Source organism: Semicossyphus pulcher, unplaced genomic scaffold, assembly GCF_022749685.1.
Source record: "Semicossyphus pulcher isolate SPU_LCO1_2020_fin unplaced genomic scaffold, fSemPul1.0.p SCAF_5, whole genome shotgun sequence".
NCBI classification, from domain to species: domain Eukaryota; kingdom Metazoa; phylum Chordata; class Actinopteri; order Labriformes; family Labridae; genus Semicossyphus; species Semicossyphus pulcher.
This window is the reverse complement of record NW_027211726.1, coordinates 28528146-28555510: the sequence shown is the minus strand read 5'-3', so window position 1 is coordinate 28555510 and position 27365 is coordinate 28528146. Positions and strand designations below refer to the sequence as shown.

The 27365-nt window shown below is 41.1% G+C and overlaps 1 protein-coding gene across 2 annotated transcripts; it reads left to right on the top strand.

Annotated features, from left to right (window-relative positions):
- The first annotated feature begins 1724 nt into the window (after positions 1–1724).
- phactr4a (phosphatase and actin regulator 4a) lies at positions 1725–27365 on the top strand. 2 transcript variants are annotated; one of them, XM_069681492.1, is made up of 14 exons: positions 1725–1968; positions 8347–8517; positions 8596–8676; positions 8772–9944; positions 12227–12601; positions 16267–16398; positions 17050–17617; positions 18832–19061; positions 21145–21310; positions 21531–21586; positions 24214–24275; positions 24399–24536; positions 25965–26041; positions 26202–27365. In XM_069681492.1, exons 1-14 carry the CDS (start codon positions 1911–1913, stop codon positions 26215–26217), a joined length of 3303 nt encoding a protein of 1100 aa, XP_069537593.1. In that variant the 5' UTR covers positions 1725–1910; the 3' UTR covers positions 26218–27365. The 2 variants fall into 2 exon arrangements, with proteins under 2 accessions (XP_069537593.1, XP_069537594.1); XM_069681493.1 differs by lacking the exon at positions 16267–16398.

Below are 27365 nucleotides of genomic sequence, written 5' to 3'. Positions count from 1 at the left end.
AGTCCATGAGTGTTTTGATGGTTACAATAGAAATACAGGGCCTATACTGATATTGATTTGCTTTATTGTGATTGTATTCCTTGAACTATCTTGATAAAGCTGAACGCTTGTGAAAACAAATCTAATTGCTAATGTTCTTTTTATTCATAATGCAATTTCAAAATAGGATTTGTAGGTTTAACGTCTTTGTCTTATTTTTTCTTGTCCATTTTGTTGGAAAACTTGGCAGCAAATATTTTTGTTTAGTTATTGCAATTTCGATATGATGATTGTTTTTACACCATTTTCATAGTAAAACATTAAAATGATTATGGTGTGATTTCTGCGGGGTTCTGTAGCCAAACAAAGATATTTGATACTTACCTCTGTGTATGATCAGAGGCTAGAACATCTCAGCAGCACAATATTTAAATAAAAATACTATTTTGACGCACATTTCACCTTTAAGAAATGTTCATTTTAAATGTTTAATGTTTAATTTTAATTACATTTCGATTAATTGTTCAGCCCTTCTTCATTCCCCTAAAAACTTACTCAAATAAATTCTTTAAGTTCTTTAAGTTCTTTAAGATCAATTTTAATAGGCCAATGCAAACAATGAAAGAAGTTTGTTTTTTAAGTTTAAAAAGAAAACGAGCATTGGTTACGCTCCATTACATCCTACTGAAGTAACAGTGGTGTATAAAATGTTGTAGAAAGCTATTAATGGGTCCCTCTCACCCCATTAGTGGAGAACAGTTGGCTGAACTGTCTTGTCATCTTGAGTTGGTGTGTATCGCTTTCTATAAACCAAATTCTGTCTGATAAGCAGGAAGAGAATTTAACAGCCTTGCTCTTACTTTCCACTTATCTCAAACATGCGTGGAGGAGCTTCTCTTACTCCCTCACACTGATTACATATAACCTAATCACAAAGTGCTCAGATAGGAATGTTCATGCCCAGCCTGCTTGGCTTCCCTCTTTCTGTCCTGCACGGGGATGTATGTGAGATCAAGGACCCTGGACAAGATTCAACCTTTGTTACTGCTGAAGTATGTTGGCAAGTCTCGTTCAATTTCGATGTTTCAAAGATACAATTTGAAAAAGTAAAGTTTTTCCACTTTAGAAGTCACATTTGGTTAGTTTATTTTTCAAAAACCAATGTCCAAGTTGAAATACAATATTTTGTCCCTATAGCTCACAGAGGTTTAGTCAAGAAATTGGTGTAGCTTTAAAACAGCTGCTTACATCTAATAAGATTGTTAATAGTTGGCACAGCATTTCATAGATTAAAAGGACAATCCCTAGAGAGTCATTGGACACCTCCGCTGTGTCACTTCCTCTTCTCTGGCTTTGAGCTCCACCTTGGCTGGACTCACCTTCCACTTCTCGAGTTACTTCACTCCCTCAGAGCCCGCCCCTAGCCCTTCAGGGAGTAGTGTTTTGCCAGTGTGTGAAATGGTGCAAGCGGGGGGCCCACCGCATCCCTCAAGGATTGATGGCTGGCTTGGCCAAACCTCAAAGCCTGCCTGCTGTGAACTTTGCCCCTGAAAAATCTGCTCTGAGGAATGAAAGGCATGTAAGACTGCAGGATTACCTTATTGGCGTACCTCATATATGAAGTCAGAGCTGCAAGAAGGGAGGGACCTAAGAACTTAGCCAGTGAGTGTGTTTGTGTTTTAAAGCGAAAGAAGGAGGGAGGAAGAGAGGGAGTGAGAGACCAAATCACACGGGCTGAGGGGAGAGGGGGAGGGCAAGACTACAGACACAAGTGAGACTGAACAACACAAGTGAGCAGTCCAGACTGTCTTAAGTTACCGGAGCTCTGATGTCTGGTTGGTAACGAGCGAAGTGGCATTTGGTTTTCCTTTTCTGCCGCGGGCCTCAGGAGAGGCAGGGCCCGGCAGGCCAGCTGGGACAGGATCTGTAGCATGGGACAGAGTGCTAGCAGTGACACAGTGGCCCAGCAACCAGCCCAAAACAACACGGGTAAGTCAAAGTCCAAAGGCTCAGCACTAAATGGTTGCTGTGAACATTTGATTTTGCATTTGTATCTTAGTTCAACAACAGGGGGTATAGGAAACATGCGCAGGTGTTTTAAAAGCAGAGAGAAACCTGGAGGTCGGCAGGCTCAGACAGGTGAACAAGAATGTATGCAGATGGAATGTGGTGATTGTGAAATACACAGACTTCTCTCTGTCTGCATGCAGAGCTTCATGTGCCTGTGGAGGCTGTTTTCAAAACAAGATGTGGGGAACAAGGCACCGGCTGACACAGGCTATCCCCCCATTCTTGTTGTTTTAAACCTAATTTCTTAAATTGCAGTGTATTCCTTAAAGTTGTCTAGTGAAGCCCCGCGTTGTTGGTTAAGCTAATAACACTTTCAGAACCTGTTTTTGCTGTCAAAAGGAGGGTCCTGTCTCTTTACACACCTACGGTTCCTCTTAATAACACAGCCTGCAGCTTTTGGAATTCAGCACCTATGTAACACAGGCCGCCCGCTGTCTGTCACCTCTTATCTGCAGAATTTCACAGCCTTTAATTTTTTGCCACTAAGCTGTAGGTCATGGCCTGCTGTAAGGCAGGGCGATATGGCAAAAAATGTGATGACGGAAGCAACCAGAGGACTGTGTGTTAGATCTGTCACCGTTATCAACATGAATTTAATCACCACCCTGTATGGAGATTGTTTTACAGCTCTGCCCTCTCTTCATTTTAGATATAAAGAAGCTCTGTTTGTCTGTTTTGCGTGCTTCATGTAGTACTTGAGGGTTTCTGTTCTAAGACATGTTCCTAAATGCACGAGTAACATGAGAATATCGTCTTCCAAAATGTATTTTTGCCTCTGAAGTGCCACTCTGTGAAGCTGGTGTCAACATGTGGTGTCATGTGATTGGCATGAGTCATATGGACAGCTTGACCAAAGGACGACAGAGTATTGCATTAGTGGCGGGCGGTGAGCGCAGGTTTCATGATTATGAGTCTGGCTGGCTGAACATTTACAGAAGTCCATGTTGTTACTACTGTCCCAGGTTTTGTTTGAATAAACTCTCCTATTGACAGTCACTGTATAAATGCATACCAGAGGACTGGGTCTTTCAGCTTGGGTCTGACAGCTGTGCCTTTTAATACTCTAGTTGCTCTGTGAAAATCAGCCATCTTAGACTCATGTTCTTCGTTAGCACAAGGTTACCACATCAAAATTAGCTTCAATCTAAGCTAAACCACATCTGTGCTCTCCCAGTTTACTACCACCCCACCCTTCCCAGTTTAACAGCCAGTGGAGTCTGTGTTATCTGTCAGGAATAGCTGGGAGTTCACTGACTTCTGTTGCCTGCATTTTAGCACGAGATTTAACGCATGCATTTAACAGCCTGCTCTAGTTCATACAGCAGATACACTAAAACTTTTTATGGTAAAACATTGAATGCCAATTAACCAGCCTTGTATGTATTTTCCAAATTATCTGTAAAGTAAACTGCAGGCATATCAGTTAATAAAATATATATGTCTATCTGATCATTCTGAACTCATTGAAGGGAAATCCTATATTTTTTAACCTTGGCAATATGTTTACATTTTTCAGCTCTAACTGACTAATAATTAAAAAGGTTTGGAATCAGTCAAGCGTCTCGTACTGCTGACAGTCTCAGATCTTTACTCAAAGTGTCTTGCAACAATATGAAAAGAAACGCTACAAAGAGACCATTTTTGGTGTTTTAAAGGGTTAGTAAACCGATCCAGGCAGCCACAGACTGATTAGTTTGGTTAGTTTTTCTAAGTTTATTGTGTTGTATTGGATCCTAGCTGACCCTTTAAATCTCCAAGTGACACAGCAACACAAACAAACCATTAAAGGCAGCAAAAGACCAGCAACTCCCTGTTCTGCAGGGTAGTATGACTGTTGTTTGTCCATGGAGATAAAAAACAGTCATTTCACCTCGCCACACACAGGAGTTGTTGGTGTATGGCTGCCTCAACAGTTAAACTTGTTTGTGTTATTGTGTTATGTTGAATCAATCTATGTGTTTAAAACACCAAAGTAACACGACAAAACAAACTAACTGATCTAAGGCAGTGGTAGACCAGTAACTCCCATATTCTGCCATGTGAAATTACTGTTTTTGTCAATGTAGTCTGGTGGCTTTAAGGAGAGAGATATATAATGTGTTCAGTGTACTCTGAACAGAAAACAGGTTTATATCTGCAAAGAATCAAGGGATCCTTTCTGTAATGTTGCTAGACCCTTAGTATAACTATCTGAGCCATTAAAGCCTGTATCAAAGCTACCAGCTAGGACTTCGGCTGGGGCAGTTCCAAAACTTTTTGTACCCAAAATGTCAAAAAGGGCCCCGGTTTAAAAAAAAAGAGATTCCTCTTTTTGTATTTCAAACTGACAAACGGAAAGACTGTGATCACACATTTAGCTTTAGTTAATAAACTGGGATACACACAGAGTAAGGAATGTGAAACATATTGCTTTTTGACATACTGACAAATGAATGTGACCTGCCAGTGTGAAGTGTGTGGTTTTTTTTATCTGCTCCAGTCGAGATAATAACACATAAGGACCATTTAAAAAGGAGGTCAAGGCTGAAGAGTACACGTCTTTCTGTCCTGCCATGATACACATGACACAGTGTAGCTCTGCACATTTTCTCTTGTGACACAGTCTATTAAGTTGTAACTAATAAACCAGATAATGATGCTCCAGTGATGCCCCCATTGCTGCTGTGGCAACTTTACAGTGACAGTGTCAGAACGTCAAAAGAAAAAAAACATTGTACAGAATAAACTATGTTTAAAATCATTTGAAACAGTGTTGCCATGACATATCATGTCCATTGGATAGCACACGTATATTTTTACTCTTTAAAATGTCACACTCAGTGTCACATTTTTAAACCAGTTACTATGAGTTAGTGTATCATTATCAGATCTTAATAACTCCCATACTGATATTGGTACCTTCTCTTAAAAATCCATTGTTGTCCAGGCTATAACGCCACAGGCTTTGGAAATAAAATTGCAGTCTTGATGTTAAACTTCTGTATAAAGTCTGATCTATACTACGGCATTGAAAACAAATGGAGCCTACGGCCTAGCCTGCTCAAGGGTTCTAAGCCATTGTGAGCATTTACACTTGTGAGCTGATTTGTCTGCGTTGCTCTGCAGTTACACCCCTAAAGTTCTAGTTGGCTGTTCAGTGTCAATGCCAGAGTATTTAGCTTTTCCAGCTTCTTTGTGTATAAAAAAAAAATGGCGACCCAAACTGAGCAGATCAAGTTGAGGTAGTTGCTTATAACACCGAAAATATGCACACACAATACGACTATGGACATTGCGACTGGCCATCACCATTTGAATTTAAGCTTTATGTGAAAGCCAACAGGCTCTAGCAGCTAGCTACAAACTAGCAACAACACTCGTATCCTCCATAGGTTTGACACAGAGCTTTCTAGCAGGCCAATCACAGTAGTTGTGCTCTATGTAGCCATAACTTGTAGTTACATTAGACATCTTTAACACAGAATTATAAATCCACCTTGACCTAAAGCTGACAAACCTGCTAACGCAGATTATGAATCACAAACTCGCAATGATAAAATTAGAAATTCTGCCCAGAAACAGACAGAGAACCCTGGCCAGCTAGCAAGGGACATTATGGACACTTTAAAACAGAATCCAGCAAGATTATTTAACAAAGAAAATGGCCAACAGAATCCCCTTATATTTGGGTGAGACTCACCGTTAATTAAAGTTTGGCAGATAAGTTTTGTGAAATACTGCAGATAGGAATGGAAGAAGCAACTTTAGCCTGGTTAAATAAAAAGTTAGGGTGAACTCTATCCTATGTGACATTTGGAAAACTACTCTCGTTGTGTCCACAGCATGTGGTCTGATTGGGGTTGCCCACTGAACGTACAGCACATTTATCTCCAAAACAACCCCGCACAGACAGAGCCACTGCCTGAAGATCCACACTGTCAGGTCTTATATTCATGATTGATTAAATCATCCTGCAATAATCATTTACGAATCCAAAATATTTTTCTTTTCCTTTTGCTTTCCTTTATGATTCTTGATACAGGCTACATTTATCTCTGACCTTGGAAATTTCATCTCCAGGAGCAGGGTTTTTATAATGATTGTAAAGGGTTCAATCCACTTTTTAATCCGTCAGTGATGCATGTGTGAAAAAACCGGTGGTAAACCATCAGTCAGTGTTTGGTAAGTCAGATATTGCTCTGCTGAAATCACTCAGTACTGGAATTTCTTAAACGGAATCATGGATCCAATCTTTTCGCCTCGTAGTAATGTAATGTTTCTGCTCCTGCCTACAAGCTAACAGGCAGATAGCAAAGCATTTTCTACCTCCCTACTTTCTCTTTCTTTAGGTTTACAGAAGCTGTTTGCCACGCTAGCGCCTTGTCCTTACAGTCTAATTATCACACCGAGCAAGGACACGGTGAAAGCACCTACTGGTTGTTGACAATGTTTGTGTTATTGATATTCAAGACGTGCACAAGCCGAGACTGATTACTGATAACATAAAATGTGTGTATAAGACGATCTAAGTACTAGAGGTGTGTCTTGATTTAATCATCATTTTTGGAAATTGTCTGTGACAGTGAGTTGATCTCTTTCGGCACATTATTTTTCGTTAGTGAATCTTCCTGTCACGTATACTACATCCACACTGTAGTATAATAAGTAAATGAGCTCACCTGCACATGACCTTTAGGTTATAGTGGTCAATTCCCCTTCCCTCTTTCCTGCCCCTGCACCACAGACCTTGTGCACAGCTCTGTGCTCTCAGTTGTGCAACTGCTGCTGCACGACTCATCACCAAAGAATTACAGTGGTTTCACACCCAGTTGCTGCTGTCAGAGGATTTTCAATGGCATAAAACCCACTTGGGTACTTTGAGTCATGGTTTCTGTGAATCTTTCTCAACTGCAGTTTTATTATCATTACTTTGTTTTAAAACAAATACCTTAACTTTTTATATTGATGGTTATTACGCAATAGTTTCACCATCACTACTGTAGCAAAAGTCGCATTCATTCACACCAGCATGTAAATAATAGCAGGAAAAGCTGTGCCCATATTTCACTGTCTGGCTCTATGGTTACAGCTCAGACGGCTAAGCAGGAGTGGAATTTGGGCCAACCTTGTTTTGAGGTTTGGTCCTTTTTATTATGACAGATAACTGAAGCAGCAGCTTAGAGCTCAGCCCTGCCCAATGTGTGGACATGCATGCCTTATGAGGAATCTAACCATGCATCGGTTGCAGCATGAAAAGAGGGACGATTTCATTTTTATCTCAGAGTTTTACAGGGTAATAATTGTTAAAATCTTAATATCAGCTGCCATATCAGTATTTGATGAGTTGTCCCATCATAATCCAAATTGGTTTTAATGATCCCATATTCGTCAGGCTCTTGTCTTAAATTATCAGAGACACAAGCTAAACCACAGCCACAGCACAGCTAGCAGCCCCTGAAGCCCCCCCTTAGAGCGTCAAAGAAATACAGATTTTAAACCTTAAACTGCTTTATTGAGTGTTTTTTATGTTGTTGTTTTTTTTGTGAAGGGTAATTTTGTTAATTGCTTAATAAAGATTACATCCTTCCGTGCTGTTTCCCCTGCATTGCAAGTGCAGAGATTCGTCTGGCCAAATGCAAGTAAACCTGGGGTGTTCTCTACTGATGATTCGATTAGTCAACTTTTACGGGGCAGCCTTACTTTTGTCACTAATCCTGCACCAAATAAAGGCTGACTGGACTGAACTGTAGTCACAGGCCCTAGCAGTTGTCATCCAGATGTGGGCATTTAGTACGCAGATGATTGAATTCCATTGTGCCAATTTGTTATAGAGGTTTGCAGAGAATTTTTGGAGTAAGCCTGAAGCATGTGTGGGTTAGTCAGCACAGCATAGCAGGAACTTCTCCATAACATTTACATTTGCACAATGAACTGCTGGAAAAAGTGTATATTAAATGTAAGAGAGCATCTGCTAGTGTGTACTGACCCATATATTGTTGGAGATTACTTTGGCCTTCTGCTGTGCTTGAAGTGCAAGCAGGGACTATTCAAGTGCAAAGGCAGGGTTTAGAGGGAAAGCATTACAAAATCTGATGGTTAAATCATTTTCTTAAATCATGATAAAACATATTCTGGAAGAATTTCCACAACCAAGCCAATGGGTTGGTTTTAATCCCCCAAAGACCCAATGCCCATTTTCTTCCTGGAGTACTTCTTCACTTTTAAATTATCTTCAATAACACTCTCAATCAAAATAATAATTTACAAAAGCCATACTTTGACTCATCTGTTGTTTTCCACTGTGTCATGTTCTTGCAGATGATGAGGTCGACCTGCAACACAGCACAACCCGGAGTGAAGAAGGAAACTCTGGTGGGGGATCACCTCCAACCAAACGCAAAGGCAAGTTCTCCAAAATGGGACGGATCTTCAAGCCCTGGAAATGGAGGAAGAAGAAGCAAAGTGAAAAGTTCGCTGAGACATCAATAGGTATGCTGGGCTTACTATTTTTACCTGTTGTGTACATTAATGTATGCAGGATTTTTGATATATTTTTCCTTTTTTCAGCCTTGGAAAGAAAGATTTCTGTTCGAAAAAGTCGCCAAGAGCTGATTGCCAGAGGGGTCCTAAAGGATATCCCAGAAAACGGTAGGTTGTGCTTTAGTTTTAGTTTAGATTTAAAAATAAATGTATCCATCTTTGGTGACACTAACTACATCTGTTAACCTTTATTTTTGGGACAGAGAGCAATGATCTAAACCACTCTAAAGCTCCACCAGTGAAAAATGGGCACCCAGTGCCAATGGACATGGACAGGGTGTCGGAAGCAGGTACGAGAGTGTCTCGTGGGGAATCTGACATGAAGGGGAATGCCCTCAGGCTGCCCAAGGAAGATGAACGTCGAAACAGAGCCCCGTCCGATGCCTCCCGAAGTAACCGGGCACCTCTGGATGTGGACTCTCACGCACGGCTTTCTGTGGACGCAGACAGAAGAAGCCGTCTGCCATCAGATGTTGATAAAAGAGCTGGATCTTTACCCAGAGGACCTCAGCAAGATGATAGATACCGCAGGGAAGAGAGGCGAGATGCCAGAGATGACAGGGAAGAAGGTCGAAGGAAGAACAGGGAAGACGTGGAAAGAAGAGACTGGAGAGACGATAGAGAAAGGGATGGTGGAGTTGACCGGAGGGAAGACAGAGACTTCAGAGAAAGGCGAGAATGGAAAGATGATAGAGAAAGGAGAGATCGTGATGATAGGGATAAGAAGGATAGGGACGAGAGGGAGCGCAGAGACCGTGATGAGAGGGAAAGGAAGGATCGCGACGAGAGGGAGCGCAGAGATCGTGACGATAGGGAAAGGAAGGATTGGGACGAGAGGGAGCGCAGAGATCGGGATGATAGGGAAAGGCGAGATCGCGACGAAAGAGAAAGGAGAGACAGGGACGAGAGGGAACGTAAGGATCGCGATGACAGGGAAAGGAGAGACAGGGGAGAAGATAGGGATCGAAGGCCTGAGAGGGAAAGGAGAGATGACAGAGAGAGAGAAGACAGGGAAAGAAAAGATGTACGAGGAGATAAAGATGATGGGGACAGGAGGGATGACCGAGACAGGCGAGAAGACAGAGAGAGAAGAGAGGACAGGGACAGACGGGAAGACTGGGCCAAGAGAGATGAAAGAGAACGACGAGAAGAGCGGGAAAAGAGGGAGGATAAGGACCGGAGAGAAAAGCCTGAGTCTCAGCGGCCTGTGGAGGACTCGCGGCCTATAGTCAGGCCGGTGTCTGAGATGGACTTGAGGCCTCTTCTACAGAAGAGCTCCTCAGAGGACAACAAGAAGCTTCGTCCAGCCTCAGAGTCTGACAGGAGGAGCACTCTGCCCCGATACATGCCAGCTGCAGAGTTCAGAGAACGCTCAGGTAAGAATCCCTCTCATGTTGACTTTTGTAGCGAAACCTAACCTTTGATTTTCTGCTTTCCACCTGCCAATTTGTGACATTCAACAGGGCAATGACACTTAAGAAACTACTAGTAAAAAAGTTGATGGTTGTGTTGAACCTGGGTCACTGGGATCCCAAAAGAAAAATGGAAAATCAAGGAGTCATATTATTCAGGCTAGTCGCTCTGAATAATCACTGCATTACATGTCAATTGCAAAAATGTGATATAAATGATGTGTTGCTTATAGAAACAAATGGCAATGCAAAATAATGAGAAAGTAAATCCTCTAGAAAGTCTGGTGATGTAGTTAAAGGAGCGATAAAGTCTGCTTTACGGGGTTGGTTGGGGGTGATGGATGGGTCAGACAAACACAGAACTTTCACTCAGGAAACAGGAGCCCTGCTAGATCCAAAATCAACGTCTTGTCAACTTTTTGTCTTGGTGTAATATTAAGTTACTTCCACCATCTAGGTTACATAACTTTATTTATGTATGTAACTTTACTGACCATATTACTTAATTTAAACCAAAGAAAACCAAACCAAACCACAATGAGTTTCCATTCTTCATCATACCAAGTGTTTGGTGCCCAGACCTTTTTCGAAACTGCAACACTTCCACAAAGCTAATCTGGTTTCTATAAAGGCCTTGAGTTTTCTTCCATTTTTCCAGGGCTGTTGGAGATTGTTTGTTTATAGTGAGGCACGGTAGAGCAAGACGAGAAAATGCTGTGTGAGCTTCTTTCTTCTGGGACTTTATGAAAATGTATATTTGCTGCCTAGCAAAGCAATGTTCAGACCAAATGTTCCCTTGACAATCCTGCCCTCTCTCATCGTCAATAAAAGAATGATAACAACCATTTCAGGTATAAAATGATTGCAGAGCCATTGTTACCTTTCCAGGAACTTGTTTTGTCAGTTGTGCTTGTGATCTAAGTAGCACAGTAGCACATCATACCCCTGTGTCACAAAGTATGTGACAGAATGTTTAACGTTAGGTTATGTTCAAGATGTTTTCCAATGTTTGTGCATGATAGAGGTTTGCGTAATAACTACATGCTCAGCCTGTCTCATTTCTACCGTGACTTGGTGTATGAAGTGGTAACTTAATGCAGTGACATCATCCAAATGCTAAGATGGGTTTTGACCAGCTTTGGGTCAGCGAGTACAATGTGCAAGAAAGGGCTATACCCGACTTAGGATTTTTCAGCTGAATCAGACTTGGTGATTCAATACTGAGACTCAACTGTTTGTTCCTTGTTATTTTAGTTCGGGGCTGAAGCAAACTCCAGTATAAGCCTCAGTATTTAACCACACACACCTGGTCAGCCATTTAAAAAATTCCAGCCAACTTTTCTTTGCATTTAATGCCACGTCCCCATCGTTTTTAACTACAGTATATAATTGGATGTCTGGTTCTGAAGTAATCAGAGAAACAACCTAAGCTTAAAGCCTTTGGAGGACACTTTAGACTATTCTTATTTCAGATTCTGAAAGAAAGAAAGAGAGAATGAAGAGGGATATAATTATTATTATCTACATAATAACACATGTTTTGAACAGTTGTAATCACCTTAGATGCAACATTCTCTTTTGTCTGATGGGCAACAACCAAAAAAACAAAAAACAATTATCCAAAGCCTCGAGGTTGAGAGATGAACGCCTTTTGTTTTCCACTGCATGATTCTCTTGTGAGAGAAGCTGAAGTATTTCTGCGCTGTTTGAACTTGTATTTGTTGTCTCAGGTGGATACTTGAGCCAACACACATACGCTCTGTCTTTTGGGTACTGCAAACAATTTTCAGTGTGTTTTGATGTCAAAATACCAACAGATGTGCAAACCAAAGTCCCCTATAGTACTGTGAAGGCATTTTGGGTAAATGATGAGAGAACCGTAAATCTGACAGGGAATATGGGGCTAATAACTGTCTGAAATCTTGTCTGAAATCCTGAACAAACTAGAACAGTTGGCATGAAGCTTTGATTCATGGATTTACGGAAGAACACATCAGACCCGTTTTTGCTGCTTTGATCTCTCTCCACGTCAGCTGTTTGTTAACTTTATATTTTATGCTTCACGTTACTTTTTGTTCTCTAACAACTGTAGAAGCTTGATCAGAGTTGCCCTCTGGGTAAGCTCTGACAGCTTTTCTTTCAGTGTTTAATTGTTTGCCATCTTTTTGTGTTTCTCCTACAGTAGAGCAACAGTAAACGCCTTGTTGTTGTTGTAACCCCTCCTTTGTGTTTGTGTTTGTGTGTAGAGTCTGCTGGTGTCCGCTTCGTCCCTGACTCTCGTGCAGCACAAGACTCTCAGCAGGAACCTCCCGCACCCAAGCAGGCCCTGCTTCCCCCTAAATTTCTCCTCAGTTCCAACACCGAGTCCAGCAGGAGTCCAACCCCCTCCTCTTCCTCCTCATCCTCTTCCTCCACCTCCTCTGCTTCCTCTTCTGCTGCTGTAGCTGTGGCAAAGCCTCCCAGGACTGTCTCCCTTATAGTTGAAGACCCACCTCGACCTCCCCACGCTGCTCCTTCCTCAGCTGACTCTGAAGCGCCGCCCCCTGTCCCTCCCCACGCCAAGCAGCCTCCTGTCCCTCCACCCAAACCCTCCAACCGCAACAGCAACCCTGCACTGCTTGGTGAGTTTGTTGCCGTCTGCCTCTGCAGTTTTATAGGATTCTTTATAAACAGCTGCTTTGATCTTAGAGTACAAATAAAGACGAAAGACACAAAATACTTCCAAAATTAGCTTTGTAGGATTTTAATAAGGCAGAGAAACAGTAAAGAAACAATAGTATAAACTTGCATGTTAAATACTGGATTGAACAATTGCCTCTACAGAGTGCTACAGTCTTTCTCATGAGTTTGAAAATGTATTGGTGGGGGCTTAATGGACTTGTGTGATGCTCTCTAAATTAGTAAAAGCACTTTGTTACAGGATACTATGCCAGAGTATTAGGGCCCCATTAAAGAGGAAAAAAATCTGAAATTACGAGAATTAAGTCGTAATATTAAGAGAATTAAGTCGTAATTTTAAGAGAATTAAGTCGTAATTTTACGGGAATAAGATCGTAATTTTATGCTATTGTTAGCAGATATGTTCTTATTAGGAGAAATAGAAGAGCAGCCATCCACCTGTGCTAAAATGAGAAACGTGGAGCATCTAGTGAAGTTATACTTGTAAATAATTGCACAGGAGGCTTAATACCACTTAAGCCAGAGCTACATTTATTGAACACACATGGTAGCGTGGAAACAGCGTACCTAACGAGATCTCCTAGTCTCCTAGGTTTCGCTGCAGACTGTGTTACCGTATAACACGTAGTAATGCGCAAGCACATTACACAGCTTTATATTTAATATAGGTTTCCCAAATATGATATACTTAATCTGTTGGCACATCAGCACCACAACAGTTTTGGGACTCTGAAAAGTGATTTCATTTGAAAAAAACTTTTAGTCATGATTTGAGTCATTTTACGGCAGGCGACTGGCTGCTCTTCTGATATTCCCCTCCAATATGACATATAGACTAACCATAGCCTAAAATTAAGACATTATTCTCCTAACATTACAACTTGTAATCTCAGATTATTTTCTTTAACGTGGCCCAATACTCCCTTGTAGGATACCGTTCCCCAGAACAGGTGTCAAGTCATTCCCTATTTAGTGTTGCCATGGTGAGAGCCTGATCATATACATATACACAGATAGATTTTTTAATAGGTGCAACAAAATCTCTCGGTGGAAATGCACCAGATCAAAGAATTTCTACTTAAGTGCTTGTTTCTGCCACTGACAGGCTCAGATTCTAACTGTATGTTTCTGACAACATTTGCGAAACAATCTCAATGGAAACAGACCTTTTTGTTCAGCTAAGACCTCCTATTTAACCAGAAACAACAGTTGGCTACATTGCTCTCTTCAAAGCCACCACACTCCATTGACAAAAACAGTAATTTCACCCTGCAAAACACAAGAGTTTCTGCATCAACCGTTTAATTTGTTTGTGTTGATGTGGTGTATTGGATGTGAGCTATGTGTTTAAAACACTGAAGTCACACAACAATAAAAACAAACATATTGATCAAAGCAGTGCTGGACCAGCGACTCCCATGTTCTGTGAGGCAAAATTACTGTTGTTGTTTTTTTAATGTTTTTTTTCAAGAGAGCGAGCAAACCACTAACTGCTGGTAAAAAACAATGTTTACTCCCTCACAAAAATATCTATCTCTGTAGGGATGCTTTCTGTAATGTTGTCATACTCTTTGAATCTGAGCCTGTCAGTGACAGAAACAAGAACTTCTAGTGATTGTACTTTAAGGGTCTTCCTCATCGGTCCTTTAGACCCCAAAATAATAGGGTCCAGGTGTTAAAATGCTGGTATTACTCTTTATATTCTATCCCAGGTGTATATCAGCTCTGCATTTCTGGCCTTTTATTTCTAATTATTGAAGTCCTCTTGCCTGAAGTATTCTAGTAGAGCAAAGGCTGTTCAGTTTCATTCATACTAAACCGTTGTGTTGCTCAGGTTGGGATTTACATGGTACCTTGGGTGTGCGCGTTATTTCAAAGATGCAGATATTCACTTTTTGTCTGTTGTTGTGTGGCTGTTTTGGCCTGACAGACTTATTCGTCTGTGGTTGGTTAGAGATGTAAAGAACAAAACGTATAGTTTGTCAGTAAAGAAAACCAAATATTTAATGTAGTATGTTTTCAAGGTTATTTAGGTATTAACAGTTACCTTGATCACATGTGTAAGCTGAGTCTCAGAGAGGCTGCAGCTCAGTGCTGTGGAGGTGTTTTCCAATAAGTTGCTGTTGTGCAGCTTCAGTGCGTGCAGCCCACGGTCTCTGAGGAGAGAACACGCACTGGCTTGTCTTTGCACCATTTATGCAACGCCAGCACTTCTCTGGAGGTTAGATAGAAACGGATTGGCTTTTAGTATTTCATATCCTTTGTCCCAGCATGCCACAGCTGCTCTTGTTTACAGCCCATCCCAGTGCTGTCTCTTTGTAACAGTATCTGTGGCAGGGACGCATTCCACCACCATTTGTTAGGCGAGGTTTCCATACATATGTTAGTGGATTTCATTTCACACTGATACATTTTCAGTCCGCAGTTTTGTGCCTGTGCAGAGCAGCCTGCCTTATTGGCAGTCAGAGATTACTTGGTAATGGACTTTGACATGACTGGAAAATGTTTGTGTGACCGTGAATGGGCACACACACACACACACACACACACGTGCCTCATGTAGGCAGTCCCTGTAGAATGCATCTTTTTCATCTATTTTCTATTTGTATTCCATTTGTTTCTTTCTCTCCAATGTGTTGGATAAAAGCTTATTTGAGAAAATGAAAATGTTTTGATGTTTAATCCATAGCGCGACAAAAATTGTATTTTTTAGGCCAACCCTGATATTTAGAAAATGATAAATGCATATTGTCTTTTTTTTTTTTTTAACATCCACGCAAATCAAAAGCAATTTTTATATGAATCCCTCATATATGTGACTGAACATGCTGTATGCGTGTGTCATCTTACAGTATAAAAATCAACCTGTCAGTGCCTCCTGGTGGAGAAACTGGTGGAGATAATTGTGACCCATTTTTTTTTAAATTACTGCAAACCTAGTTTGGCAATCTGTACTGCAATGTATACTTATTTATCAGCCGGTGTAAACACTGATAAGAACTATCTGCAATAACCTCATATTGGCTGATATGTAACAATGGTAGACACTTAAATTCTTAAGCGCTGGCTGCTTGGGCCACCAAGTCCCTAAATTTGGCGACTTAAGTCGAGTTTTGGTGGTCCAAATGTAAACTGTAAATCTAAAAATAATACAATGAAAAAAATGTATCGCAACTAAGCACATCCTTTTTTACCTTTTTTTCTGGCCATGCGCAATTGGACTATTTATACTATGGACGATTGTTTCTTTGAAAGACACGTTTTACCTTACACATTGAGCAGGAATGTTAAAAACAAACTATTTATCAACAGGACCTGCCATGCAGCAGTGTCACGATGTGTGATCAGAATGATAAACAAAACTATTTATTTTCCTCAGAAACTTAAGTTATATCTCCACAGAAGTTCTTTTTGTTCTAATTACGGGTGTAAGATACGATAAGATAATCCTTTATTGATCCCCAGAGGGGATATTCGGGTGTGTACTTTGCTTCTGGAGAGCATCAAACCAGGACAGACTTTATCCAAACACCCCCTCTCAAATTTATCTCCCAGCTTGGAATGTAAACCCAGCCCCATCCCTGACATCTCCACTCATTTTTGCCAGCCTCCTCATTGAACAGGGGCTCTAGGGTCAGGCAGCCTTGTTACTGGACCAGCTGGAGACGGCAGAGCGAGCTCGGCCTCTACCTTTCCCTACCAGCATACATGCGGCACAGCGCCTGCCAGACCTGCTCAGGTACCCAGCAGGGTGCAAGATCTCGGTGCATCTTTATAAAGCCTGCAGACTGCTTGTTTAGATTCACCGCCCTCATTGCTAATGGAATACCTCACCCTCCATTTTAACACCAATAGTGCATTGCATGTGTATTGCAGCTATTGGAGTTGTTCTCAGCTCGACTAACTCTGCAAAGACAAAAGCATGAAAACTGAATGCTCTTTACAGACTGTTGATACAGTTGTGTGTTAATATTGTGTGTCAACCCTCTACTGACTCAGCAACCAACTCAGCATTAACAGGAACATGTTATTTTGTTTGCCTCTAAAGCTGTTATGGACATGTTTGCTTGTTTTTGTTAATGAAACTAACTTCACCCTCCTACAGACTGAATGTGCCTCTTCATGGTCTGATTGCAGGTCGTATTTTTGTGGATTTCAGGGGTGTCACGGTTCCAAATCTGAATCTGAAATTGGTTGAAACGAGTTTTCAATTTTGATGATTTTGATGACTGAACTGGAACATCCTCCTGTTTCCTGCACTTTCTACGAAGTTGTGTACAAATGCAAAGCCCAATCAAATCTTAAATTTGGAGAATCGTGACACCCCTGTTTTTGATGAAACACTAATTGAATATTGTTTGTAACTGTTTCTTTTTGTTTTGTTTCACAGCGGAGCTATCGCAGTCTGGCAGTGGTATCATCATAGTGCCAGTGCCCGCTAAGCGCTCTCCACCGACACCACCTAAGAGGATGACCCCCGTCACTAAGCGCCATTCTGTGGACCCTTCTCCTCCAAGTCAGGCACCTGAGTCTCCCACCACTGACCCGGCTTCTTTGCCGACGCCCCCTGCTGTCAGGAAAGGAGAAAAAAGTGAAGACAAGACGAACACAGCTGCTCAGGCCTTCATTGAGTCTCTGCCTTTACCACCGTCCCACATACCTCCGTCTCCTCCAAGGGTTCAGTCACTCCAGCCGCCCAACTCCTCCTCCTCTGGTCCTGTGCCCTCTGTGCAAGCTGATCCCCCCAGCCCCACCACAGAGCCTCCTAACCAGCCTCCAGCCATCCCCCTGCACATCCTGATCCAAAGAGCCTTAGCCAGCCCCGGCCCAGCTCAACCCAACCCAGACGGCTCCCAGAGGGCTCACTCGCTGCTGTTTGAGTCTCCTCCAGATTTCCTCACTGAGGCAGGGGGTAACTCGCGTAACTCTCTCCCCATCACCATCGAACCTCTCAAGCTGTAAGTGTCCTACATTCTGTACATTACAATCGCACATAACAGATTGAAGCTGAGAAAGTGGGAGAGCCGTTTTTCCTCTTTAGATTAATTTTTGATTTTGTTGCTTTCATTAGTCAAGAAGAGGCAATTATTTTCATGTGCATATTAAAATACATGTTTCTCTGTACGAAAAAAATTCCAATCAGAACAAACAAGGAACTCAAGGTATATGTAAAAAAATACTACGGTGTAAAAAATAAAAAATTAAATAGATAAAGTACCTGAAAAGAAAAAATGAAAATAATTATTGTTCACTTTAAATCCATTAAACCTTACTTAGAGTAAAGCATGGCTCTTCAGTGTAGTCACAAGGACTCGCAAGGTAGGCAGCTATAGAAAGATCAAGTTTCAGGGTTTTTTTGGAAGATGTGATGTTTTTCTATATTTTCAAGAGCATCTTATCATATGCTGCTCAGAATTTTTAAACAAATATAATGTTTTTTTCAAGAGACAACGCATGGTCAGGAGGGGTTAGTGTGTAAACAACAGATCGTTAACTAAAAGACAATTCATTATATTTTTCAAAAAGAGCTTTTAAGTGTTTTTAATTAAAATACATTTTATTCTGTTAAAGGTCTCGAAGATTTCAGTTGCGTTTTCTTTGGTGGCACCTTTGGCGATAATCAGTAATTGCGGGATGACACCCAATTTAACCAGACATCTACAGTTGGCTCCCTGTGTTATACACAGGATCGACTCCCGGTCTGTCGATCATTTGTTGCATGTCATCCCCCCACTCACTACTCCCCACATTTCCTGTCTCTCTTCAGCTGTCCTGTCCAATAAAGCCAAAAGCCCCACAACAAGATCTTGAAGTTATCATTTCACGTTGAATGTTGTTATTGGATTTATTTTTATCTGAAGTATTAGATTAGCTCTACCTAATTCAAAAATATATTCATATTTAAAAAAAGACATGGACTTTGTTTTCGTGGCTGTTGGCCTGAAGATTATCTGGGTTTCAGACAAATAAGGATCAAATGGATCTGTGCCTTGTTTAACCTTTAAACATTTGGCCTTCATTTCCTCACCTGGCAAATGGGTAGCAAAATTCCTGCAACCGTTTTAATCGTCCTCGTCTGCATACCAGATTAGATCCTCTGAATATGATTACAAGAAAAGGTTTTAGAGTTAATCCCTACATTTGGAAATAACAGAGCTGCATTTGTTTACAGGCCAGAGGACGATGACTTCGACATGGAGGAGGAGATGAGGAAGCTTCACCCTCAAAGGCTTCCTCGCCAGTCAGAGCTGGAGCCGCGCAGCAGGAGGGGGTTGGTCGGAGACCCCAGAGTGAGCGTTATCCATGAGGGTGGAGGTCCTGGAGACAGCGAGGAAGAGTCTGACTCTGATGGCCCCATCCTGTACAGAGACGAAGATGATGACGATGAAGATGCCCCAATGAGTAAGCTGGGCTTTCCTTCACACAGATACAATAATCCAGAAAGGGAGAGGCTGGAGATAAAAGTGCAAATTAATAAACCTAAATACAAGTCTGGGTTTCGAGTGGACTTTATCTCATTCCCTGTTTTTACATTACCGATAAGAAATATCATTTAAGTAAAGGAAAGAAAACGGTGCCTTTTCTAGTAAAGCCAATTAAATTAAAATGATCTCTACCCTGATTAACATACATATTAACCACAAACTCTCTTAAAGTAAATGATCATAAGACAGAACCGCCACCACCGCATTTCTTGTGTGGATTCACAGAGAAATCAAAAGGAATTTAAACTTGAGATCATTTTATACCGTGCCAACAAGTAGAGCAAGAAACATACAAGAATAACACTCGGAATATGTCATAAAGTATATGATACATTCATGATAGAATCTTTTGGTTTGGACTAGGGTTGTCATGATACCAGAATTTTAAACTTAGATACAATACGAGTAAAAAAAAAAAAAAGATACTCGATACCATGGCAACAATAAAAGAACTGTCGGGTACCAAAAAGTGGGTAATCTTCCCTGTTTTTAAAGTTTTCCTGCACAAAGCGCTGGTAAAGAAAAGTGACTGAACACATACCAGCTCATTTGACAAACTGGTTTCAGTAATTAAAGGCCTAATGAGCAGGATTTCAATGTTTAAAATGTTTATTTTTCATATTATTTGATAGGCTATTGTTAAGACCATATTCAAATATAGCCTCCCCTCTCAATTATCACTCATGAACATTTGGGACATTTCTTGGTGTCAATTTGTGCAGTGGTGCTCTGCAGGTCAGGAACAAATGAAAACCAGGTGACAGCGCTGTCTCTCTGCTGTGCTCTCGGTCTGTCTGCAGCAGAAGCTAACATTATGGGGACGGTAAAAAGAGTTTACAAAACGTCGGTATTTGCCGGTCTGTGATAGTGAGCAGTATTAGAGTTCCAGGTGTGACGGAGAACGGAGTAGACAGACACACTGTGCAGGATGAAGTGCAACTACAGACTGAAACTAAAGCCTGTACCTTCCTGCGGGATTGTACGGAGGTGTGAGCGAATTCTGTTGTTTAGAGTGGAACTGATGTAAAACGAAATAACTAATAATTTTTCTGTTTCACTACTTTCTTTTCATTAAAGGCGCTCACTCTCTTCACCTTCCGTCTATGTCACTTGACCATAGCGCCCTCTCTTTTCCTCGTGGCAGCTTTGGGTTGAAAATCTGACTGTAGATCTGTTGTTTTTTTTAAAGCTTTCGGTACTATCGCACACCAAAATAACGCTGATTGTATCGGTTTAAACACGTGGTATTGAACATTTTGACAACCTTAGTTTGGACAGCAAGTTGAGAAGTCTGTATTTCATGATAAAAAACACAAAAAAACACTTTTTTGTTCAAGTCTTTAGTTCATTCTTCAACACTGATTCTTTGTAAGGCAGATAAAATAGATGAATATCTGCATTTACAGTGCATATTTTTCTGCTTATGTACAGCAGGGCTGTATATTAGAGTGTGGCATTCACAATAGATTACCTGCATTTCCCATTAAGCTTGTAGAAACCATCAGTGATTCATTTTTGGTTTAAAATGAATCTTAGAGTATCATTTGTCTCGAGCAGCGTATAAAAACTATTTTCCAACCAGAAACATAAATTATAACGTGCAGCAAGTTGAGAGCTGTAGCCCGTTTACTGCACAGTCAGCTTATTGTTCATACTCGTGAAAATGTGAGTGTGCCCCTGCTCCTATAGGGGAAGTTCAGTTATTTCAAACCTTGCCACGTTTTCACGTTTTTAAATCTAACTGACTAATACGTTCAATACGTCACAACCAGGTTTAGAAATATACAAATTCCCCTTGAAGTGCTTCTTTGTCCAGGATCAGACATGATTGTACAATGGGCTCCTAGTTTGTAGTGAGCACGTCGACCAGCACTCTGGACCAATTCAACTAAACATTATACTACATCTTTTAACACTATCTACGAAGGTTCTCTCTTAGCAAGGCAATGAGAAAAGTTTAGAAATTTGTGATTGCATAATATCGGTGATCTCTGTTTCAGGTGGGCTGGCGAGCAGAGTCAAGAGAAAGGACACGTTGGCTTTGAAGCTGGAGAGACAAGAGAGGGAGGAGAGGAACAATCGGGAGGAGAACCACGACGGCATGAGCTGGCACAACAGGGAGCAGTGGTTGGCACTGAAGAACAAGATCGGCACCACACTGACACGGTAAATGATTGTTCATCCCTCTATCCATCACAGCTTGACTCATTCCTTACATATTGATAGAGTAAGTCGTGCTATCTGAGAGGCTCTACATCCACTTCAAAGATAAAACACCTTCAGTTTGTCACTGACCTGGCTGCTACTCAAGACAAATTATAGTCCTTTTACAATGATCAACATCAGCCATTAAAAATGTGTCGTCACCACTGTTATTTGTCTTCAGGCGGCTGAGTCAGAGACCGTCAGCAGAGGAGCTGGAGCAGAGGAACATCCTTCAAGGTAAGACTCTGCTTCACTCCCTCCTTTTATCTGTCTCTCCCCCCACCCCTCAGCTCTGCATTCAGGTGTGTTTATTTTGCACTTCAAGGTCAAAAGGCTTCATTTTCTCATCTTTGCTGAAATCAATAATGTTCATTAGTCATTCATCGTGGCTAATGTGTGGGTGGGGGGGGATTTCACCTCTTGCCTCGGGCATATTGATTGCTACTAAACACACAGCACATTTGACAATATTATTGCGGGATTGACTTAATTAAGATGTTTCTGATATGAATAACTGAGAATCCCAAACCACCACACATGAACTGTTTATAAAGAGGAATGTGCAGTCAGAATGGTGGTATTGACAAAATTAGGACAAAACTTATTCGTTTTCTCTAGAGGGAGGTCATGTGATATTGCAATGAAAAGATGGATTAAAAACAGTGAGAGACTAAATGAAATTTCAAACACTAATCTTTTAGGCTGTGAGTCAATTCATACTCAGTGCCATGGCAGGCATTAAGGACTTCTGTGCTCCTTCAGCTCGCTATCATTCCCAAGCTGACATATACTGTCGCTTTGTCAAGCCCCTCAGCGTCTCGTATATACACACAAGGTGCCCTTTAGCGTGTGATTGAGCACACGGAGCAACTACTCAGGCTGTCCGGTGACATATGGGGAAAACTGGTGACGTTAAGGTGTGGCGGCCTGGGGTGATTTATAGGTCAGTTGCTGCTCGGATCTCGGATCCTATCAGCCATAGTCTGATGACGATAAAACCTCTGGGGACAACGGTGAACGTGTCGGGCGTGTAGCCAGCGGTGAGTGACAAATGATGATAAAAGACTTCCTTTTCCGCGTGCTTCATTGTTTACAGAAAAAGAAGCAGTTCTTCTTGTGACTGATGTAAATTAACGGGTCTTACCGAAATTTCAACATCATGATGCAGATTTGTAAAAAGTCAAAATGAAGCTTTGTCAGGTCTGTCCTCAAGAGGAGAAGAAAACTACTTTAAAATGCTCATTAGTTGAACGGAAGTCGGATCCATCATTTCTGATGCACTCATGATGCATTCGAGGAAGTCGGGGTAATCAAAACGCTGAACAGCTTTCGTGACGCATCATCAAGGGATTTAGTCTCAAGTTGAATTTTAGATCTAGAGCAGATTGTTAGCTGAACTTGCTGCAGATGTTTATAGAGATTAATAAGAAGCTAAATCACCATTACGGCGCATTACGTTCTGCCTCTTTTGCTCTCCACACAGACTGTTTGGTGATCAATATTACTCAGACTACAAGCGTAGTTCAAACAGACACCAGAGCACTTGCCGTCCCTAACATCCACGTTCCTGCCAACAGATTCTACATTTCTATGAAGGAACATAGTTATTGAATATTTTAAAAATTCCAAAAACTGTGTAGAATATAATTAAGCCAGACTTGTTCTGGGGCACAGTATGTCAATGTAGATGCATATGTGTATATTAAAGGCAGAAAATGAGTGCATGCCACTTGTCAAACTCATCAAGATATTTCAGGGAAAAAGTGTAATTTTGCATTAGCCCATACGATTTAAAATTGGTTGTTGGTTATTCCTTTTTATATTCTTGTTAAAGTGATATAACTGAAATAATGTAGGCAACAGGCAACACATGCCTGGATTTGGAAGCTGGCAAAATTCAAATACCAAATGCCTCCAGAAAATCGTACTCCCAATAATCCTGCTGCCAGGTATAAATCAAGTTTGTGCGCAGTCCAGGCAACCCATTCAATTTCGAGATGACAAATGCACATTGTAATCTTTGCCCACATTTACTTTACAATGTATTTGTTATGCGCTTTCCCTCTTTATCAGTACACAACACCAGTAATCCCCCAGAGGAGCTGTGTGTGTAACTAAACACACACAGGTAGAGTCTGACGCAGTGAGGTCCACTCATTGTAATGTGCACTTTCATAAACCTAAAAACCAATTATGGATGAATGGGTAATTACATGCTCACATTAGCTCACACGCAGAGGACTAATCTTAATTAGAGTTTTAATTTGAAACAGTGAAAGATGGTCAGATCTGAGCCTCTGCTGATAATTTGGGTATCAATTTTGGAAGAGAAAAAATCCTATGGTGCATCCCTATTTGATGCAAGTCTGCCATACAACAAACTACAACACTCATTTGTGCACATTGACTGTAGTTTAAACAGAACAGAACCATGTTCATGGGGTTTCTGATGTGAGCGACCTGCCGATGTGGCAGTTATGAACAAATCCTGATTTAAGTCTAAATATTCATAAGCTCTCTTTGTTCAAGCTTAAATCTACAAAGTGTTTTAAGAATCGACCTTAATATATGAAGTCACAGCTAGTGCAGCATCCCTGTTATTGGTCCCAGAATCGAGTATCAATATAATACTTGTCAGAATCTGTCAGCATGTTTTGATCCACGACTCGGCGTCTTACTTGTCCTCGAATGACTCGGCCAAGGCGACGCTTCTTGCCCACACTAAAACAATGCTTCTCATTGTGGCGAGCGAGCCAGTGATTAGAGATTCCTGTAACCACAGCGTGCCGACGGCAGCTCGGATGAAATCCACCTGACTGGCCGCAGTGTTTCCCTCTCTAATGGAATGTTTTTCCTTCCTGCAGCCAAGAACGAAACGGATCGACGATTAGAGCGAAGTGAGATCAAACGGAGGCTCACAAGAAAGGTCAGGATACCATCAAGAAACCGTATTACATATTATTATTACCATTATTATTATTATTTTGAACTTTGAGCTGACTCTAAGAGCACCTGAGAATTAACATGTTCGTGTTTGTTCTGCTTTCAGCTGTCTCAGCGACCCACTGTGGCTGAACTCCAGGAGAGGAAGATCCTCCGCTTCCACGAGTACGTTGAGAGCACCCACGCCCACGACTACGACCGGCGGGCAGATAAACCATGGACCAAGCTCACTCCTGCTGACAAGGTAAGTCTCCACACACGCACACACAATCTACACCTCTCTTTATACCAACAGGGATGTTGAGGCTTAGAGGCTTTTTAGCAAGAGCGAGCCTAAGCTGTGTGCATTTTGACAGCAATGTCTTTTACTTTGGTCAACTGTGAGAGGATTTGCATTCTAAGCAGATTCAGTAACAAGAAGGAATCCCAGGAATGCAATACAGACGCAAGTGAATTACCTGGTCCAGTAAAGCTCGGAAAATCTATACGAACCAAAATTATATATATGTTGGAAGAGACATTTCAAGTACATGTTTAACCCTTAGAGCTTTGCATTAGAAATGATCTTTGCTTCATATCCTCAGATTCTGTACAACCTAGGTTAAAAGGTTATGCAAAACCAAAGTAATTGACGAAAGTGTTGAAAATGTGTTATAAATAAAACATGCAAAAATCCTGCGGTTCAATAAGGTTTTGCTAAATAACAATGTTGAACATGTTGCTCCAAAACCACACTGAATATAAAAACAAAATATCTCAAATGCTTCATATCCCTAAAACATGAAGGTTATTTTGGTAGGTAAAGTTATGCTCTAGATATTAGTGTTTTTATTTAAAGTTCCAATCTCCAAGATCTCAGCTTCATTCTCTTTGGCGGCACCTATGGCGATAAACGGTAATTGCAGGAGCACACTTCCCAGATATCCAGAGAGTGTTGCATGTGTGACGTCCACGGTTGGCTCCGGTTGTAGCTCTTGATTTTCCTGGCTGACGGTCGCTTTCCTTTTCAGACTGTTTGCCTTCATCTTAGCATCACATTTGTTTCTTTTTCTTTGGATTTTCACTTATTTTTGAAGGCTTATCTGTAGTCATCCATCTTTTCTTTGTTTGTTCAGCCATAGTAGATTACTGTTTACTCGCAACACTTGCAGAGACCGGAAAAGCAGCGGCTTAGCTCCGCCTACCCTCTCTGGCAGACCAACCACTGGAAAACGCGTCACTAACTGGGCGCCTCTTGTGATTTTTTCCACTGAAGACGCTTTCATCAGTGGGTCATAGGCTCAATCATCATTGTGTTATCTCATTCAGCGATAGATAGTGACTTCAAAAGTCTTTGATTATTACTTAAAACATATTTCTCCAAAAACAAACAAAAACAAACGTTAATTTCTTAACTCTCCAGTTATTAAGTTATTTGAACATTCTTCAGTCTCTGAGTGTCCTCAAACAATTCACATCCCTATAACCTGTACAACCTGAAGGTTATTGTGGTAGGTAGAGTTATACTCTAGATATTATGGTTTTTATTTAAGATCTATTCAAAGTTATAAACATGATTTTTTTTCTTAAATGTTGCTTTGATCACACACTTCTTTTCTTCCTTTGAGCCTTTCTATAAATGGATAAAACCGTCCCCCCACTGAAGTGCTGTTTCTTTCATGTCTCCTCTCAGGCTGCCATCCGTAAGGAGCTCAATGAATTCAAGAGTTCAGAGATGGAGGTTCACGAAGAAAGCAGGATCTATACCCGGTCAGGCTCCTATACACATAAACGCATCAATAATTCACCTCAACTGTTGTGTGCGAGTTTATTCTGCACACTCATCAATACATCATTAGCTCTGTTTTGAAGGTTTTTACTTGAAGACTGCATGAAAAACCTCCTGACCTTTTCTTTCTCTTTCCTCCAGGTTCCACCGGCCTTAGCCGCCCATGCTAACCAGTAAAGCACTTAGTCTGGGAGTAGTGACAGGGTCTCACTCTCACACTATGAACTGAACATGGCTCATTTGGTCTATTTGAAACTGAATGCCTGCTAACCTGCTTCAGCTGAAGACTCCGCTGCTGCTGATAACTGGAACCAAAGCGAAAGAAGAAGCCACAAATCAGTTCACAGACGTACTCCAGGTCAGGAGGAGTTTGTTCCTGGTGCATCCACGATAGAGGCACCTGTTGCCAACACTAAAAGAGTGACAAACCCTCCTCCTCCTCCTCATCGTCCTCCTCCTCTGCTGGGACTTGAGAAAGAGTTAGCCTGAGCTGAGATGATGGAGCGATATCACACTGTGTCCCTCAGGGGAAACCACTCTCACAGCGCCTTTACCTGCCTTCACGTTAGATTTTCTACGAGACTATGCACATAAAGAGATGATTGTAGTTCTAACACTGTCGATGGTACCACCCAATAGAGTTTATACACTTTTTTTTAATATATGAATACTACGAGGTCCATCTTAAGGTGCCACGCAGCACCTGCCTTACTCCTCACAGGATCTTAGACAAATGTGAAAGACGTGCATGCAGCAGTGTTTCTTATTTAAAATCACCTGTAGTTCTATTTGAATCATGATCATGATGAACCTCAGAGCGTTGATTCTAACCTAATATCAATCATGTGCATTTTACTGTTATTTTTGTCGATCATTTAATTAATTCTCATGGAGCACATATCACTACATTTTTTTCTCATAAGGCACCTTATGTTCCTTAATTGGTGTGTAGAAAATTATAAAGTTTTGAGCCTCTAATTCTATGTTAATAACTGAATTATTCAAGCAGGAAAATGTACATATTTTTCCTTTCCTGGCTGTTTTATGGTACTTTATATATGCGACTTTATAGTCCATAGCTGGCTGCAGTTGTATAGATCAATTCTGTGGATCTGATTGACTTTATATTGTACATCAACGGTAATGCTGACATGTTTCAATTGTAAAGTATTTCTCAAATGTTATTTCCAAGTAGTAATGGTATAAAATATTTTTTTTTTATACAAAGATCTTTAACATGTGTTTGCAAGCCACATTGTACAAATGAACAATCAAGTCAGACATTAAAATAACCTGTGATTTTCA